At 35.5% G+C, this 17,654-nt stretch overlaps 1 protein-coding gene across 2 annotated transcripts in view; it reads right to left on the bottom strand.

Annotated features, from left to right (window-relative positions):
• The window catches only part of ALCAM (activated leukocyte cell adhesion molecule), a 215,760-nt gene that overhangs the window by 23,564 nt on the left and 174,542 nt on the right, over positions 1 to 17,654 (bottom strand). For both annotated transcript variants that reach the window (XM_045501887.1, XM_045501888.1), the window contains exons 7-12: positions 12,025 to 12,152; positions 10,307 to 10,439; positions 6,397 to 6,509; positions 4,019 to 4,154; positions 3,778 to 3,911; positions 963 to 1,095 (exon numbers count right to left, since the gene is read on the bottom strand). In XM_045501887.1, the coding sequence (XP_045357843.1) occupies positions 963 to 1,095; positions 3,778 to 3,911; positions 4,019 to 4,154; positions 6,397 to 6,509; positions 10,307 to 10,439; positions 12,025 to 12,152 (777 nt within the window). The remainder of the gene's footprint in view (positions 1 to 962; positions 1,096 to 3,777; positions 3,912 to 4,018; positions 4,155 to 6,396; positions 6,510 to 10,306; positions 10,440 to 12,024; positions 12,153 to 17,654) is intronic.

The following is a 17,654-nucleotide window of genomic DNA, read 5'->3' as shown; positions in this document are numbered from 1 at the left end:
CAATGCACCTATTTTAGAGTTAAATTTGTTTGGTTCTTTTGTCCTGTCAATCCATCAGGCTTTTTTTATATTTCAGTCATATTCTGTTAAGGACCATTATCTCTACACAATTATTTTTTCCTAGCTCCAGCTAATTCCTAGTCAGTATATCCCTGTCCTGCTCATGTCACATACAGGATTCCAACTGACTGAAAAATAAAAGTCTGGAAGGTCAGTTAGCATCCTGTCCAGAACCAAGCCTCATTCCAGGCTGGTCCTGACTTAATGTTGACCAGTGATAGAAACAATGACAAAATTGAAGATGATAGATAATTTCAAATTAAGTGAAAATTGTTTTCGGAAGAAGTTGCTCAACATGTCAGATTTTTTCACTTTTCTAAGATAATTGCATTGATCGAATTTGTAGTCATGACTCAAATATCATCTTCAAAAGCATCAACTTTGGAAGCTGGATTTCATAAATTTGAGTATCGGTTTTCTATCAGTTTGCTAAATGACTAAGCATGTGGCATTCCTATTCAAAATAAAGGTGGGATAAATACCTCAAAGAATCGGAATGCAAAGTAATAGATTAAAGGGAATTATAATTTTACCAAAATTATAACTGTTAAAAGGTGTTTTCAGATAATCTTTGAATTATCTCTATTCGGAACACAAAACACGGATTAAAAAAGAACAACTCAGTTCTTATCCTCTGTTGCTCTTGGGAAGTATACCTGGACAAGATAATGTCTCTGGACTGATAAAACATGAAATGATTTAACTGTCAAGACAAGGACAGTACAAGGATGGACACTGGGAACAGAAAAAAGAAAAGAGCCTATGATGATGACACCAAATGCAAAATAAATAAATAAAACTTACCATAATGCAGTACAGGAAGATGGAATTGAAGATTTTAAACTAATGAAGAATAACTTCAAATTTTCTTACTTTTTTAATGCCAGAAATGAAATACTCACTAGCAGAGACATTCAAGGAGTTTACTGTTCTCTCCAGCTGGTTTTCTGCTGTGCAAGTTAATGTAACATTCTCTTCGGGGGAAATGATAATTTTACTATAATACCTGCCATTTATATAAGGAGATTCCTCTGTCTGGAAAAGAAGAAGGAAGATGAACTTAGAAGTATAAATGGATTAAACACCTGGAAAAGAGTAATACTGAGTGAACCAGGAGAGGTGCTTTGTAGTGCTATCTGGTGTTCAAGGATATATATAAAGTCAACGATAAAAGGCCAATTCAGGTTTATATCTGCAGCAGGGAAGGAGAGATTAGTGGATCCAAAATCAAATTTCTGTTTATTCTTCTATTCTGTTTATTCTATTATTGTAATTATTAAATTAATTAAACTCTTTCTGTTTTTTCGAGATTCTCAGGCTAGTTAGTACTTTGGCGTGATAGTACTTGTCTCAAAATGATTAATCAGCAATGATCTAATCACTGGTTTTCTCTTAATAAATTTAAGAATTTAATTTTTATTTGTAAATTATGTCATTGTTTTTAACTTCAGGGGTTAATTCCTTTATCTTCAACATTATATCTAAGTACTTACATATGTATGATTTGCTCATGGGAAAATCAAACTATTTTTTTTTGTTTCCTGAGCTAAATACAGAATGGGTTCTTTTTCAGTGACTGGTAAGTTCATTTGTTTTTTGTGGGGTGTTAATGAGGACAATCATTGCAATTCAATTCCTCCAAAAATAAGAGATAATTCACTTTATTTGTATTTTTTATTTTTTAAAGCAATCTCTACACCCAGCATGGGGCTTGAATTTACAAACCTGAGATCAAAAGTCGTGTGCACCACTGACTGAGCCACCCAGTTGCTCCGAGACAATCCACTTTAATCTCTTTCCCAGGACTTGACTCCAAGGGCCAACTGGATTAAAGCAAATATGTACTTGGACTCTTTTCTGAGTTGTGTTATGCACACCATGTCCTACATTGTTCTTTGCTTCCTCCAACTATACTGTAAGAGCCTTGAGGTCATAGGATAGTCTCTTGCTTAGGGAGATTGTCTAGTCCCTGGGACAGGAGTGGTTAGGGGCATCAGTAGTTATAAAATAATAGATTCACCATGTGACTGAGCAGGGAACAAATAAAAGATTATGGATGGATCAGCACAAATCTAGAACAAGAAAAATAACATATCACCTAGTGGGCCAGAATCAATCCTTCTCCTTGACAATGAAGAATGGCATTGTTATTTTTATCCTCATAGTAAGTTCACATGCTACTTTTCCACTTCCCACTAGTATTTCTCACATGACTTTCTCACTGAGTCTTTGCTTTTGTTTTATCTCTGTAAAATGTATTTATTCATTTCAAGGGTGGCCTTTTAAATCTTTCTATCTGTTCATCAAATATCTGTTGTGTGCTTATTTTTCTGTTTTCCAGTATATAAAGGTGGTTTTTCTTTTGCTATAATTATCACTTAATTGAACTAGAAACAAAAATAATAGAACAGAAAACAGTCATTTTTGATGCTAAAAAAAACATAGCTCTGTACACTGTCAGCAATTCTGGTGTTTCTTGTTTTTTTTTTTTTGTTTGTTTGTTTTTTTTTTTTTTCTGAAATAAGAAAACTGAATTTCCTTAGAGTCAAAGTGTCTAGAGACATTTTGTCTTCCTCACGTATGCTGCCTCGTGTGTCCCCATCACACCCAATCAAATCAGGAGTCATTTGCTTCAAGTATGTCCACTCCTTTGGGGACCTTCCATACTTGGAGTTATGCATATGCATCACTCACAGGTAAAAGAGCCAAAATTCACCTTGCTCTGCAAAATTATGTTGTATAAGCTGGACCAGCAGCCCAACTTCCATGGCAGAGAAAGAGTGGAAATTTTAACTTAAAACTAAATGCAACTCTGCTTTATGAATGCCTTCTCGGATTTCAATTGTGTCCAAAGCTGGGAAGAAGGCAGCACAAAAGATTCAGATAATCAAATGGCACTGCTGGGTGTTCCCAAAAAGTCTTTAACTGGCTCCACTAAGAACAGGGCCATGAAAACTACCATAGAGAAAATGGAATGAACAAGTATGTCAGTAACCCAAGCAGACTAGCAATTTAATGGGATGACAGTACTGAACCCCTAGTGACAGGTCAGATTCTATTATTATTATTATTTCTGTCAAACAGAAAATTATTGGTAGTGTCCATAAGTTATTAGCCCTTTACTATTATTAAAATGTCCTGACAAAGGTACGAATATTAAAGTTTGCTTTATGTCTACTTTTGTTCAGAAGGAAACATCCTAGAGAGACACTATCTATTTAGCCAGCCTTATTCTGGCCCTAGCCTTGGCATACACAAATTAGACCATATGTTTACAAATGGTGACTGTGTTCTTCACCACCCCCTAGGGCCCAGTTTTAAGAAGAAATATCCCTTAACGTGCATAAGTAAGCAAAGTAATGGAGGCCACTTATACTCAGATGTGTAAGTTTATGATGCAGAAAAGTGTATACCTTAATGTTTTAATCACCCAAGTTTCAGAAATTAATGACCATGGAACAGCACTCAATTTACATTCTTTTAAAAACAGACACTGACCACAACATAATGATTCTTCCCTTCTCCATGGCCCTGGGATTTAAAATTTCTCTTTGAGCCATGTTCTTTCCTTCGGAAAAATTAGGAAGTTAGCAAAAGCTTCCTCTGAGAATATACTGCAAATTTCATGCTGCTAACAAGCTAGCCTACAGTTTAGGTACTTCAGTAAAACCCCACATCATACCAAGTACAGCACATAACAAGAAGACAAATACTTGCTTGGTTTATGACGCTTCCACTGCCAGTAATTGTCCACTGTATAGCTGGCTTCGGAAAACCTTCCACATGGCAGATTATTGTTTTAGACAGTCCACTGGGATCAGTTTTCTTTGTCATTTTGATTTGAGGTTTTCCTGCAATATCATTACAATTAAAGTAAGATGTTGAACAGAGCTCTTAAGAGAAACTAGATACCAAATTCTCAAAGAAAATTTTGAATTGGTGTGCCAGTATTTATTACCTTCTACGATCAGTGTCAACGACTCTCTTTTCTTTAGGCCTTCCACCTCCTGCAGAGCAGTTTCACAGACATAGTTTCCAGCGTCCTGATAATGGAGACTAGAAAATGATGGGCTAGATCGAAGCCTGATGTTATCCTGATTAAATAAGAAGTTAATTACTTCATATGGTCCACATGTATTTATTAGATAATCATGGAGCCTAAAATTATTCTTCTGGGTCTAAAGAAAAGGCAAGTTCCTTTTTCTTAACTTCAGATGCTTTCAAAAATAGAATTCCCCTTTCCTTTGTAGTTTTACAGATTCAGTTTTATTTCACTGTCTTATTTACTGAATTTATAATTTGGAACAAATTCATACACTTCTAAGACTCAGTTTCCTTATTATTGAAGTAGGATAATAATCTTACCATACTGAATTGTCAGGACTTAATTATATAAGTAATAAGAACTTTCAGGAAATTTCCCAATTAATAATAGCTACCCCTTGTAGTAAATGTAGATGAACTAGTATTGAAAGACCCTGGAGACCCACGCTATGTTATCAATGATAGGCATAAATGCTAGAAATGTCATTTTCTCAAGACATGGGATCCATTGCAGTGCCATGACAATCATGACAAAATGCTTTTTAAAGAAACCATTAATAACAGCTTACTATCCTAATTTCTAGGAACAAAGGAAATAGCATTTAATTTAAAAAATCACTTGATATACAGAAAACAATTCTATCATTATCAGTAATAGAAATTCTCCTAAGCAGAAAACTAAACACAATCTTAAAATCATTGTGGTCTTTCCCCACTGTGAATTTTTCTCCACTCCTCATCAACTAATCAATGGCCAGGTAATCTTGATCAGCCCTATTGACATTAGGCATTCAATTAACAACAGTGACTGCATCTGCAGATGTAGAAACTGGTTTAGCCAAGTAAATTTAGTTTCTCTAGTCCTGTAGTAAAACAAACTATGAGTGCTCGTATGATTGCTGAGTAGTCTAGTTGCCTAGAATTTGTCTAGTCCTTTGACCATCAACGACTACAAATACATCCTATTAAATATGCTGTCTACAGAGTGCCATTTTAATTATCTGAATGAACACAAGAAGAGTGAGGAGGCTAAAAGAAAATAAAATGCAAAGGTGAGCTTTACAAGAAAAAAACAAGTCACAGGGGATCTAGTGTTAAAAGAGATCAAAAAGCAATACAAGGGGTGCCTGGGTGGCTCAGTTGGTTAAGCACCCGACTTTGGCTCAGGTCACGATCTCATGGTTTGTGGATTCGAGTCCCGCGTCAGGCTCTATGCTGACAGCTCAGAGCCTGGAGCCTGCTTGGGATACTGTGTATCCCCCTCTCTCTGCCCCTCCCATGTTCATTCTCTGTCTCTCTCTGTCTCTCAATAATAAATAAATGTTTAAAAAATTTAAAACAATCAATACAAAATAATGTATATTTTCAGCAAGGAGAAATTCTAACAATACATTTTTTTTTATAAAGACAATTCTTGTCAACTCCTATGTGAAATGGTTTGTATGTGTTTGTCAACACATGCACTGGATGTTTAGATATACTAGCCAATGATTTCCTGGTGGGATTATAGTTACCATCTTTCTCTCTGGTGATAACCTTGTCTCAAGTTACCAATTACCAATCCTACTATCATACTCTAAAAAGAACAGTGATTAGGTTCCCAGTAATTGCTTACAATTCAGACAATTACAAGAATATAAGCACTCACTCAGGAAATACTGACCAAGTTCCACTGTGATCTACTATGGCCCAGGGATGAAAAGTGATCCCTACCTTCAAGGAGCTACTAATTCAATGAACTCACATTCAGACACTTAAGATCAGTTTCAGCAGAGAAGCTGAACATTGGGTGATCAGAAGCACAGCATTTACTGTACCCAGTGAGGCCTGAATTGGAATCTAACTCTGTCACTTGAGACCTTTCTGATTTCTCTCACACCAGCTTCTTTATGAATAACATGAGGATATAATAAATGTCTGCATATTTCATAGGGGTCTTGTGAGAATAATGTGCCTTAAAACACATTGAAAATTGTTAAGCTCTACAGCATGTAACTGCATACATGTGTGTGTCTGTGAGCATGTGTGTATGTGTAGAATTAGTAGATACACACAAATCAACGTCCCAAGGTAAAGTTCAGACAACCAATTATGGACGCCATACTGTTGTTGAGTACCTCTAAAATTTGATTGTGACATCATTATATTATTATAATGTAGAGAAAGAGCATGAGTGTGGGTGTATAAACATATTACCCATGGATATACATATTTAGATGTCATATAAAATGCAAAAGAAGCCAAAAGGGAGTCAGTCCAAACAGTGTAACAGTACCAAGGAATCATACTTACTTTCATCCATACCACAGTTGCATTCCTACTAGCAGATATCGTGCATGACACAGGCAAGGCATCACCAATCTGCTTGGTCACTTCCCCACTTGGGTTTAAGGACAAATCCAAATCTGTGAAGCAGAGAATCTGCTTGAAATGCAAACTCCAGGAAAGGAAGATAGTCAAAATATTTTTGAGAAGAAAAGATGAAAGAAAAAAAAATCCTTCTAACTGTAGTCAAAATTCAGAACTGATTTATGTGACCAAAATAACTGAACTGTAGCATAATAAGTCCAGTATTTCAAGCCAGCGTTGAGACCAGTTTGGACATGTGAATGGTCAATCTACTTGATTATGCATTTATTTGGAGTTAACATGACTGATGTTTTGACTGCATATAAGTATTCCCCTGGGGTCTATTACCTTAAGAAAAATATTTCTTAAATCACTTCTGGAAGAAACGAAAGATGATGACTAGGTAAATATTATAAAAAGAGTTGATAAGCCATGCCAGGAGAAAATCAAGTATATTTAGACAGCAGGTGATAATGTGAAAAACCATGAGGTAGTCTGTTTCTTCAGAGAGAAATGACTATAGTAGATTTTTAAAAAATGCTATTCCATTTCTCAGGCAGTTGAAATTTTAAATAAGATCAGTTGTTAGGTACATTCTTGGCAGGTATCATTTTTAAAATAGAGTATAAAAACATCTAAGTAGGCATAATCTTTCAGATGGAAAGTAATTTCTATAAAATCTTACTATCACAGTATGATCTGTATGAGGAAAATTTAATTCAATAGAACAAACATTTATTGTGCAGCTACTATGTTTCAAGCTCTGACAGGAGATACAGAAATGAATAGAAGCTTACAATTTACAATTTTTGAGGTAGAAGTAATATGCACTCAACTATGTGACTCTAATACAGCAGCAGCTCAATGAATATTTGTTGAAAAACTAAAGGAAGGGCTACAAATGGAGGTACAAGCAAAGACTTATGGGAGTGTAGAGAACAGAGCCAAACTGGGTTTCAAACCACTGATAAAGGCCTTGTATAGGAGACAGTGTCTGCTTGTGGTCCCTGACTGTTGAGAAGGGCTTTGATAAATGGAGAAACAGGGAAACTCCTGCCACATAAACAAAGGCAAAGAGCTGAGGGCGTATGGCAGCTTTAATAGTGGTGAGTAATCTACTATGAATGATTATAACACATGAAAGATAAACCTATATAATTAGTAGAAGCCAGACCCTAAAGGACTGTGCTTACCTTGCTAAGAGTTGAGACTTTATTCTATGGCAGTGGGGATTTCCTATTGCACCCTGTGCTTTTCCTTGGTTTTACACATGTTATAACTTAAGTTCATTGATTGTTTGTAACATCCTTTTTAATACTTGTTTTTCCTGTTAGGGTGTAAGAACTATTGGGGTGCCTCAGTGGGTTAAGTGTCCAACTCTGGATTTTGGCTCAGGTCGTGATCTGTAGTTCACAGGATCGAGCGCTGTGTCAAGCTCCGCGCTGACAGCACGGAGCCTGCTTGGGATTCTCTCTCTCTCCCTCTCTCTCAAAATAAATAAACTTTAAAGAGATAAAAAATACATAAAGATTGTAAGAACTGTGAAGGTAGGAGCCATTCCTTGAATTGTTACTGAGTATCCACAATGTCTGCTACATGGTAGGCTCTGAAACACAATTACTGAATGAAAGAAAGAAGCATGCTTTTGCCGTTTCTCATTAATATTAAAATATGCATTGTCACAGAGAAAAGTGGAGTTTCCTCAGAAAGTTTGAGTCAATTACACTTAGATGAAAATCCTATTCAGGGAGAGTTAGAAGCTTTTACTCGTCGGACAGTTAACTTGCTGGTGAGGAGATAAGAGAAGTGATTTTAAAGGATGATGATGGACTTTGGAAGTTCTGATGAGGACTCTATCTGTGCATGAATCGGCAGAGGAATAGTAGATGTTTCATCAGCAACTATGGATCTGTGGGCGGGAAGCCCTGACGACCTTCTGCAAACATGTGCAAGCATGGCTTGCTGCCTCTCTATCCATACTCCCTTTAGTCATCTATGCAAAGGAGACAAATCTTGTTTTCAGACAACAAACAACAATCAAGGATAAATGGACCAAAAAATAGGATTTTTATGTTTTCATTTCATGTAATCCAGAGTAAAATCTTGTTTTATTTGTAGTTAAAGAGAAATACAGTCCTTAAAGCCCAATGTGATAGTCGACCTTTCAAAACCAAAAATCATTTCAATCCAATTAAGTGCAGTGAAATCCAATTAAGTTGTTACATACTTTTGTTTATTTTATTTTTTTCTTTATCACAGTTGATCATTGAGCTATACAATGTGGCTGCACCCAAGTCTTTTGCCTTATCGCTCTGTTACCTATCCACCCCTGCTGATCTACAAGTAACACAAACAAGGGCTCTTTCCTTTTAGGGTCTCTTAAATATAAGCTTACTGTACCATCTCCAAGCACTGGATTATTGGTATTGGCCCACAGATCTCATGGACAATGATATCAGGGAGTTATTTTATAGGCAGTTCTATCTGCTGGTTATGTTCTCTCACTTCATTTCTTTTGGGGGATGGGGTGGTCATGGAACAGGCTGGATAAATGGTCCCAGGACTGACTGGTCCCCAGAGAAAAAGTAGCATTGTTGTTATCCTGAGAGGTCACTGCTTTCTTTCTAACCAGCTTCTGATGGCGGACACACTCAGATCTATACAACATGAACATGGAACAAACAGAGAAATGGCCTGGCGGTGAACATTTCTTAACAGTTCGCTGTTTTTCTAGGGCTCCCCAGGGTGTGCTCCCAACATCAGACACTCAGAGCAACCATCTGGTTACTCTCTTCCCCAGTGTATAGCCTTGTATCTCCCTCAAAGTCTTAGCTTCCATTCTATATGTTTTCCAAGCATTATAGGCAGAAAGAAAGACTTACAATCATTACCTCAGAACAATTTCAAAAGTCTCTTTTGGTTTTGAAACAACAAAACCCCTCATACTCAATGGGATTATAGCAGATCATGTCTAGAGAAACTTTCTTGCAATGGATCATGTCTTGAGGTGCTACTGGGTACAAAGGACTTACTAGAAAAGTTTGGCCTATACCTCCAAGCAAGACTGACATTTGCCTAAAGCACTCTGTAAATTGTAGTGTCACTTGGGAACGGGTCAAATTAGTTCCCCATTTCCATAATGCATCAGGTACATCAAGAATATAGACTGTCAGCAGTTTCAAAGTAAAGGACTTAAGGTGCTTTTTTGTGTGTATATTTTTTCCTACCACACTAGAGTAAATATAACTATTGGAGTATATGGAGATCAAAAGCAGGTTAACACTTAATGAATAGGTATGTTTAGGGTGATTTTGAAGAGGTTCTATTTCCAGAAATTTTCTATCCTTCTATACACACAATAAATGGCTTTTAGTGGTCTCTACCTCTGCTGCTTTCAAAAGTTGAGTCTATAGTAACTTTATGTTGCTTGGGTTTGGGCACTAATGATATTCTGCAATAAAAAATTTAAAATATATTTAATCTATACTTTTTTTCTTGGCCAAGTGCAAACACTGTGAACTTTGAGAACATCTAAGTATTTTCTTAAAATACAAAACGAGTAATTTCTTTAAGATCCCCATGAATATTTTGTTAATAGCACAAATAGAAGAGATTTAGAAAGGAGATGGAAGTTTTCCACTGCCAAAAGTTGCACTTGTTAGGTCCACTCCAGATTTCAATAATGCAGTGGAAATCTGGACCAAAGTTGAGTTTGCTTTGATGCACTTAATAAGCCTATTGAAAGCACACATCATTTGAGAAAAATATAGTTGCAATTTACTTGAAAAGACAGCTAGTTAGACTATTAGAGGCCTTTAAAGTGAAGTTGGTAATGAAGAATAAGGTGACTTACAGTGAACTGTGATGGCTGTTGAAGCAATCATGCTTCTTTTGTCTATCAGGGAGCATTTGTAGTCTCCTGTTGCATTGCGCCTCACATCTGTCAACGTGTAAGTATTTGAGCTTCTTATTCCTTCAGGCTGTCCCTTTTGATAGAGGTAAAATGTCAGATGATTACACTTGGTAGCTACAATGAGATGAGTTGTATTTCTTGATGAAAATGGCATTTTCTTATGTAAGAAAAAAAGGAACGTGTTTCTATGATTGGACAAATGAGAGTAGAGTTTGTGTTACCTGATTTCTGGAAAAATAACTGAGATTTGGGTTCTAAGGAAATTGAGGAGCTCATATACATGGTATGGATGACATCTATTCCATTTATAGCATGGCTCGGATTTGAGGGTTAAGGCAGTTTTTTTTTTTTAATTCTAAAACTTCATTTTATATTTATGCCTTGACTAATTCAACAAAAATATTTGAGGCAGCTTAAAAGAAAACATACCACATATCCAAATAAAAAGGAGAGAAAAATAAGAAAGGAAGGAATAAAGGAAGGGAAGAAGAGGGGGGAGGGATGAAGGGAATGGGGAGAAAAAGAGAAAGATAGAGGAAAATAATTTTTTTAAAAAGTGAAGAAAAGAATTAATAAACTAAGAATAGAAAGAATATAGATGAACTAAGAGCACATAGTAACAACAACAACAACAACAAACCCATAATCATTAGATATTATTGCTAAAACCAAGACACAAATTTGTCAAATCTGTCAAATTTGGCTATTAGGAGAGCCAAAGTAGAAACATAATTAGTTTCAGAAGTCCATTTGCATATGAAACAAAAGCAATATGTCAATTTATTAGGAGAAACAAAGTTTTCTACCAATATTTAAGTCTAAAAGAAATCAGTTATGTTAGTCTTCTGAGTAATGTAGTAGATGATATTCTTAAACATTACTGAGAAACGTAGTAGGTGACATTTGTAAACATATCCCTTCAATAAATGCAATATAAAGTTGTATATGGCTTCTCTCAGTGGAAGGTTATGTCGTACCCAAACCTGGGAAGAGCTCTGGGAGAACTAACTAGTATCTCAGACAGCTCTCTCTATCTGGCTCCATACCACTAGATGTCCAGAATACATCCCAGAGGAATGCTCCAAATTATCCTCTGTCTGTATCATTCTTTTCAGCTATGATACTGATAAAAGCTGAGGGGCTGGCCCTTCAAGACCATATATGATGGCAAGATATAGCCCCTAGCTTTATTTTATCTAGCTAAATATAACACACAACAGAATGGTCCTACTTTGGAGGTTCAGAGATGTGTTCATGAAGGCATTGTGGGTAGACCTAGAATCTACATCAAGCCATTTGCTGTCATCATTCTTCATTTTAGAGTTACCTGTTTTTGAAGAGATTTTTATAGCTTATCTGGATAATGAAAACTTGAGTTTTTATAATTATGGTTTCCTACGAGCAGCTTTTTATCTCTTTTCCCCTGAAATCTCTTAATGCTGAGGGAAAAGGCAGGATCACTGGCAGATGCCAAAAACAATCACAAAAAACCCCCCACAACTTTCAAAGGACATTCTACAGGTGTCCCTTTTCCCCAAGAATAACACCGTTCTCTCTTAAGCTGCCCAAGTACATACAATTTTTAATGTCAGCTAGCTGCCACACAACAGGACAAAATGACAGTAGTTAAGCCCAAGTAATAATCTGTAAGCACTTACTGGTAAGTAAAACAAAAATTCCTCAGGAGGAGGGTTACCATTTCCCAAGCACTTGAGAGTGATGTTATCCCCTTCTTTGATGGCATTTTTTGATGGCAGCACTTGTATTGTCACTTGTTCAGTAGGATCTACAAGAGTCACAGACACAAGTTAACCATTTTCATCAAGTACCAAATTACTCTGTACATACAATATAAATGACTAAATTATACACAATTTTCTCAAGAAGCTAGTAATGGTAATTACTTAAATGTATCTTTTTATAGAGGGATTGAAGTTAATAGCTACTTGCTAAAACAAGTACTAATCTTGGTTACAGCAAACTACAAAGAGACCTTGTTACATAAAAACCAATTTCTTCTTAGCAAAATGTCTTTAACTGAGGTAGAAATGACCATAATTATTTTATGTGTAAAAGACCAGTAGGAACAATCTCACTGCATGATTTCATTATAAGGACATTTAACTCTACTATATGAACCTCATGGTTTGGAAAGACTGGATCAGCTAGCATAGTAGCTAAAACTGTTAGGTCACCCCTATGCTCATCTTATATAATAATACCTTATATTGAATAAAAAGAGACATGAGCTAAACAACCAGCAAGATTTTGGGCATGCAGGAGAGTAGATCAGTTTTCAAAAAGATGAATCCTGTGAACTGAAGGAGATCCTTAACCCAGTCAACAGGACTGTAAATGCATTGTAATTCTGTTCTGTTCATTGGGGCAAAGGTGCACTTTCCATTCCATTTTAGTCACTTTTTATGGAGAAAATAGGGCTAAAGGGTATTCTTTAGTAGAGGCTACTGCTAATAGTAGAACACTAAAGAAATTAAAGGCTTGGATACAAAGGACCATATGTAGCAAACAGGAAATAAGAGGAGGGGGTGTTGGCAGTTATAAATGACCCACTTTCTAATATACATACTTGTTATATAGCTGGATAATAAGAATAATAGAATAAGAGTAGGAGTAGAATAATAATCTATGAAGACTTACTTTTTTTATTAGCTAATAAAACAAATAAGTGATAGATTCTGAGGTGTTTTTTTTTCTATCTCTTGCTATCATTTCTTTCTCTTCCCAAAATCAAAATGCATACAAAACTTAAAAGGGTTGATATAAATTACTTTGTTGCCTTTTCTTCATGCATGGGGTCTCTCTGAATATTTGCCCAGGATGTTCTGAAGGTAAACAGTGATTGGTTTAATATACTTTTTGTTAGTTTTCCTGAATTTCCATGAGGAAGTTCCTTGATCAGCAGTTCCCAGTAGAGTTGGAAAGTAAATAAAGTTTGTTTTTTGCCATCCCCCTCTCTGACCTCCCATTTCTAGGTCTTCTTCACTCTTTTATGTGGCCCTTCACTGACAGTTTTGGCCTGTCGCTTGTCACTGTGAGACTACTCAATCAAAACTGACATCAGAACAGATAGGGATCACAATCTATCTGACTTTCTGCTTTATTTCAAAACTTCCCTTCTCTGTGTCCTCTTTCAATAGGCTCTGCTCTGCATTAGAGAACTGAAGAACTACAATGAGATCAGAGAGATGTGAGTTTTAACAGTAACTTTCTAGATGTTCAATGAACATGCCTCAAACAAAATCAACCATCACTTGCTCTCCCGTTGTCCCTATTTTGCTCTGTCCATTAGTAAATCATTCTGCCAGGTATTCTGCCTTTCTCTTATCTACTCTGTCACCAAGTCTTAGTGATTAATACTATTTTTTGCATCTGATTCTCTCCTTTTATTACTACTAACACTTCTATAATCCAAGCTCTCCCACAGGTTACCTGAAATACTACCCTCAAACTTTAGTCAGTCCCTCATTCTAATCCTTCACATACATATTTCCTTTAAATCAGTTTTGAAGTAGTGTTTTGAATATTACAATGATATGCAAGATCCTTCATGTGATACCAATATGTGAAGATTGAAATAAAAATTTCTTAACCTTGTACCCATAATTGTCTTCAACTGGTTCAAGTATATATCTATATATACCACTACATAATAAGCAAGATACTATTTTAAATTTTCCTTGTCCCATCTTTCCATTTATGCTCTGCCCAATCACGAATTCATTTGTTTAGCTAATATTTATTTTGTGCAGGCACTAAGTGCTAAAGTTATAAAGTTGAAAACAGCATGATTTTCAATCTATTTATAAGGTCTGTAACAACATAAAAATTGCATATAATGTGATCATTGGTAGCTTATAGATGCATAAGACTGGGAAGGATATTGTAGGAGTTGATGCTATAGCTGGGTTTTAAAGAATAAGTAGGTGTTTGCTAGAAAATAAAAGTATGGTAGTGACAGCAAATGGATAGGCAAGTAAGCAGTATTCTATGGGAGGGATCTGGAAAACAGAACAAGATGGAAGAAGATACAGTGAAGTGGTAAAGATTGAGACCATGGCTGCAAGAGATTCGAGGCATATCAAAATTGGGAGTGTTAAGAGAAGAGGGAAAGAAAAATCTTGGTTCACAAAAGTAGACTTAGGGAATCCCAAGACTCCATCAAACATGATAACATTCAGATCACAGGAGTTCCAGAAGAAGAGAGAGAAATAGGGGCAGAAGTTTTATTTGAGGAAATTATAGGTGAAAACTTTCCTAATCTGGGGAAGGAAACCAACATCCAAAGCTAAGAGGCACAGAGAGCTCCATCAAAATCAACAAAACCAGGTCAACACGAAGACATATTGTAGTTAAATTTACAAAATATAAAGATAAAAAAAATCCTAAAAACACCAAGACAAAAGAAGTCCATAATTTATAAGAGAAGATCAATAAGGTTAGTAGCAGATCTCTCCACAGAAACTTGGCAGGTCCTAAGGGAGTGGCATAATATATTCAACATGCTGAATGGGAAAAATCTGCAGGCAAGAATACTCTATCCAGCAAGGCTATCATTCAGAGTAGAAGGAGAGATAAAGAGTTTTCCAGACAAACAAAAATTAAAGGAGTTTGTGATCACTGAACCAGTCCTGTAAGAACTATTTAAAGGAACTCTTTGAATAGGAAAGAAAGAATGACAATGACAAAGACTAGAAAGGGACAGAGAAAATCTCCAGAACAATGACAAAACAAGTCATAAAATGGCACTTAATTCATATATATCAATAATTACTCTGAGTGTAAACGAACTAAAAGCTCTAATCAAAATACATAGGGTATCGGAATTGATTAAAAAATAAAAACAAGACCCATCTATATGCGGCCTACAAGAGACTCATTTTAGGCCTAAGGACCCCTGCAGATTGAAAGTGAGGGGATAGAAAAACATTTAGCGCACAAATTGATGCCAAAAGAAAGTTAGGGTAGCAATTCTTACATCAGAAAACTAGATTTTAAGCCAAGGACTATAACAAGAGGTAAATAGGGGCACTATATCATAATAAATGGGTCTATCCAACAAGAAGCCCTAAAAATTGTAAATATTTATTCCCCCAACTTGGAAGAACCCAAATATGTAAAACAATAACAAACACACAGGAATACATCAATAATAATACAATAATAGAAGAGGACTTTAACACTCCACTTATATCACTGGACAGATCATCAAAGCAAAAATCAACAAGGAAACAAGGGCTTTGAATGATACACTAGACCAGATGGACTAAACAGATATATCAAGAACATTTCATTCTAAAGTAAAAGAATACACATTCTTTTAAGTGCACATGGGACATTCTCCAGAATAGATCACGTAGTAGGTCATAAATCAGGCCTTGACAAGTAGCAAAAATTGAGATCATACCATGTATATTTTCTGACCACACTGCTATGAAACTTGAAGTCAACCATAAGAAAAAATTTGGAAAGACCACAAATACATGGAGGTTAAAGAACATCCTACTCAAGAATGAATAGGTCAAACAGGACATTAAAGAAAAAAACAAGGAAATATAGGGAAACAAATGAAAATGAAAACATGGAGGTCCAAAACCTTTGAGATGCAGCAAAAGCAGTCATAAAAGAGAAGTATATAGCAATACGGTCTTACCTCAAGAAGCAAGAAAAACCTAAAATACATAATTAAACCTTACACCAAAAGGAGCTAGAATAACAACAACAAATGAAGCCTAAAGCCAGTAGAAGGAGGGAAATAATAAAAATTAGAAGAGAAATAAAGGATACAGAAACAAACAAACAGCTAGAACAGATCAATGAAACCAGGAGCTGGTTCTTTGAAAAAATAATAAAATTGATAAACCCCTAGCCAGACTTATCAAAAAGAAAAAAGAAAGGACCCCAATAAATAAAATCACAAATGAGACAGGAGAAATAACAACCAACATAACAAGAATACAAACACTTATAAGAGAATATTATGAAAAATTATATGGCGACAAATTGGACAATCTGGAAAAAAATGGATAAATTCCTAGAAACATATAAACTACCAAAACTGAAATAGGAAGAAACAGAAAATGCGAACAGACCAAAAACCAGCAAAGAAATTGAATCAATAATCACAAATCTCCCAACAAACATAAGTCCAGGGCCAGAAGGTTTCACAGGGGAATTCTACCAAACATTTAGAGAAGAGATAATACCTATTCTTCTCAAACTATTTCAAAAACTAGAAAAGGAAGGAAAACGTCCAAACTCATTCTATGAGGTCAGCATTAACCTAATTCCAAAACCAAACAAAGACTCCACTAAAAAAGTGAATTAAAGGCCAATATCCCTGATGAACATGGACACAAAAATTCTCAACAAAATACTAGCAAATTGAATCCAACAGTACATTAAAAGAATCATTCACCATGATCAAGTGGGATTTATTCCTTGGTTGCAAGGGTGGTTCAATATTTGCAAATCAATCAACGTTAATACACCAACATTAAGAAAAGAAAGGATAAGAACCATGATACTATCAATAGATGCAGAAAGGACATTTTACAAAGTACAACATCCATTCTTGATAAAAACCCTAAAAAAATTAGGGATAGAGGGAATATACCTCAACATAATAAAGGCCACATAAACAACAACAACAACAACAACAACAACAACAAAAACAAAAACAGCTAATATCATCCTCAATGGGGAAAAACTAAGACCTTTTCTTCTACCGTCAGAAACAAGATAAAGATGTTCACTCTCACCACTATTATTTAACATAGTACTGGAAGTTCCAGTCTCAGTAATCAAACAACAAAAAGAAATAAAATCCATCCAATCAGCCAGGAAGAAGTCAAACTTTCACTATTTGCAGATGACATACTCTGTGTAGAAACCTGAAAGACGCCACCCAAAATTGCTAGAACTCATACATGAATTCAGTAAAGTCACAGGACACAAAATCAATGTACAGAAATCAATAATGAAGCAGCAGAACAAAAAAAAAAAAAAAATCAAGGAATCAATCCCATTTACAATGGCACCAAAAACCATAAAATACCTAGGAATAAATGTAACCAAAGAGGTAAAAGTTTTCAGAGTACAGATCTGAAAACTATGAAGCATTCATTAAAGAAATGGAAGATGACACAAAGAAATGCAAAAACTTTCTCTGCTCTTGAAATGGAAGAATAAATATTGTTAAAATGTTGATACTACCCAAAGCAATCTACACATTTAATGCAATCTCTACCAAAATACCACCAGCATTTTT

The sequence above is a fragment of the Leopardus geoffroyi genome, chromosome C2 (genome assembly GCF_018350155.1).
Source record: "Leopardus geoffroyi isolate Oge1 chromosome C2, O.geoffroyi_Oge1_pat1.0, whole genome shotgun sequence".
In the NCBI taxonomy this organism is placed as follows: Eukaryota; Metazoa; Chordata; class Mammalia; order Carnivora; family Felidae; genus Leopardus; species Leopardus geoffroyi.
The sequence above is the reverse complement of the archived record's forward strand: the minus strand, read 5'-3'. Positions and strand labels throughout refer to the sequence as shown.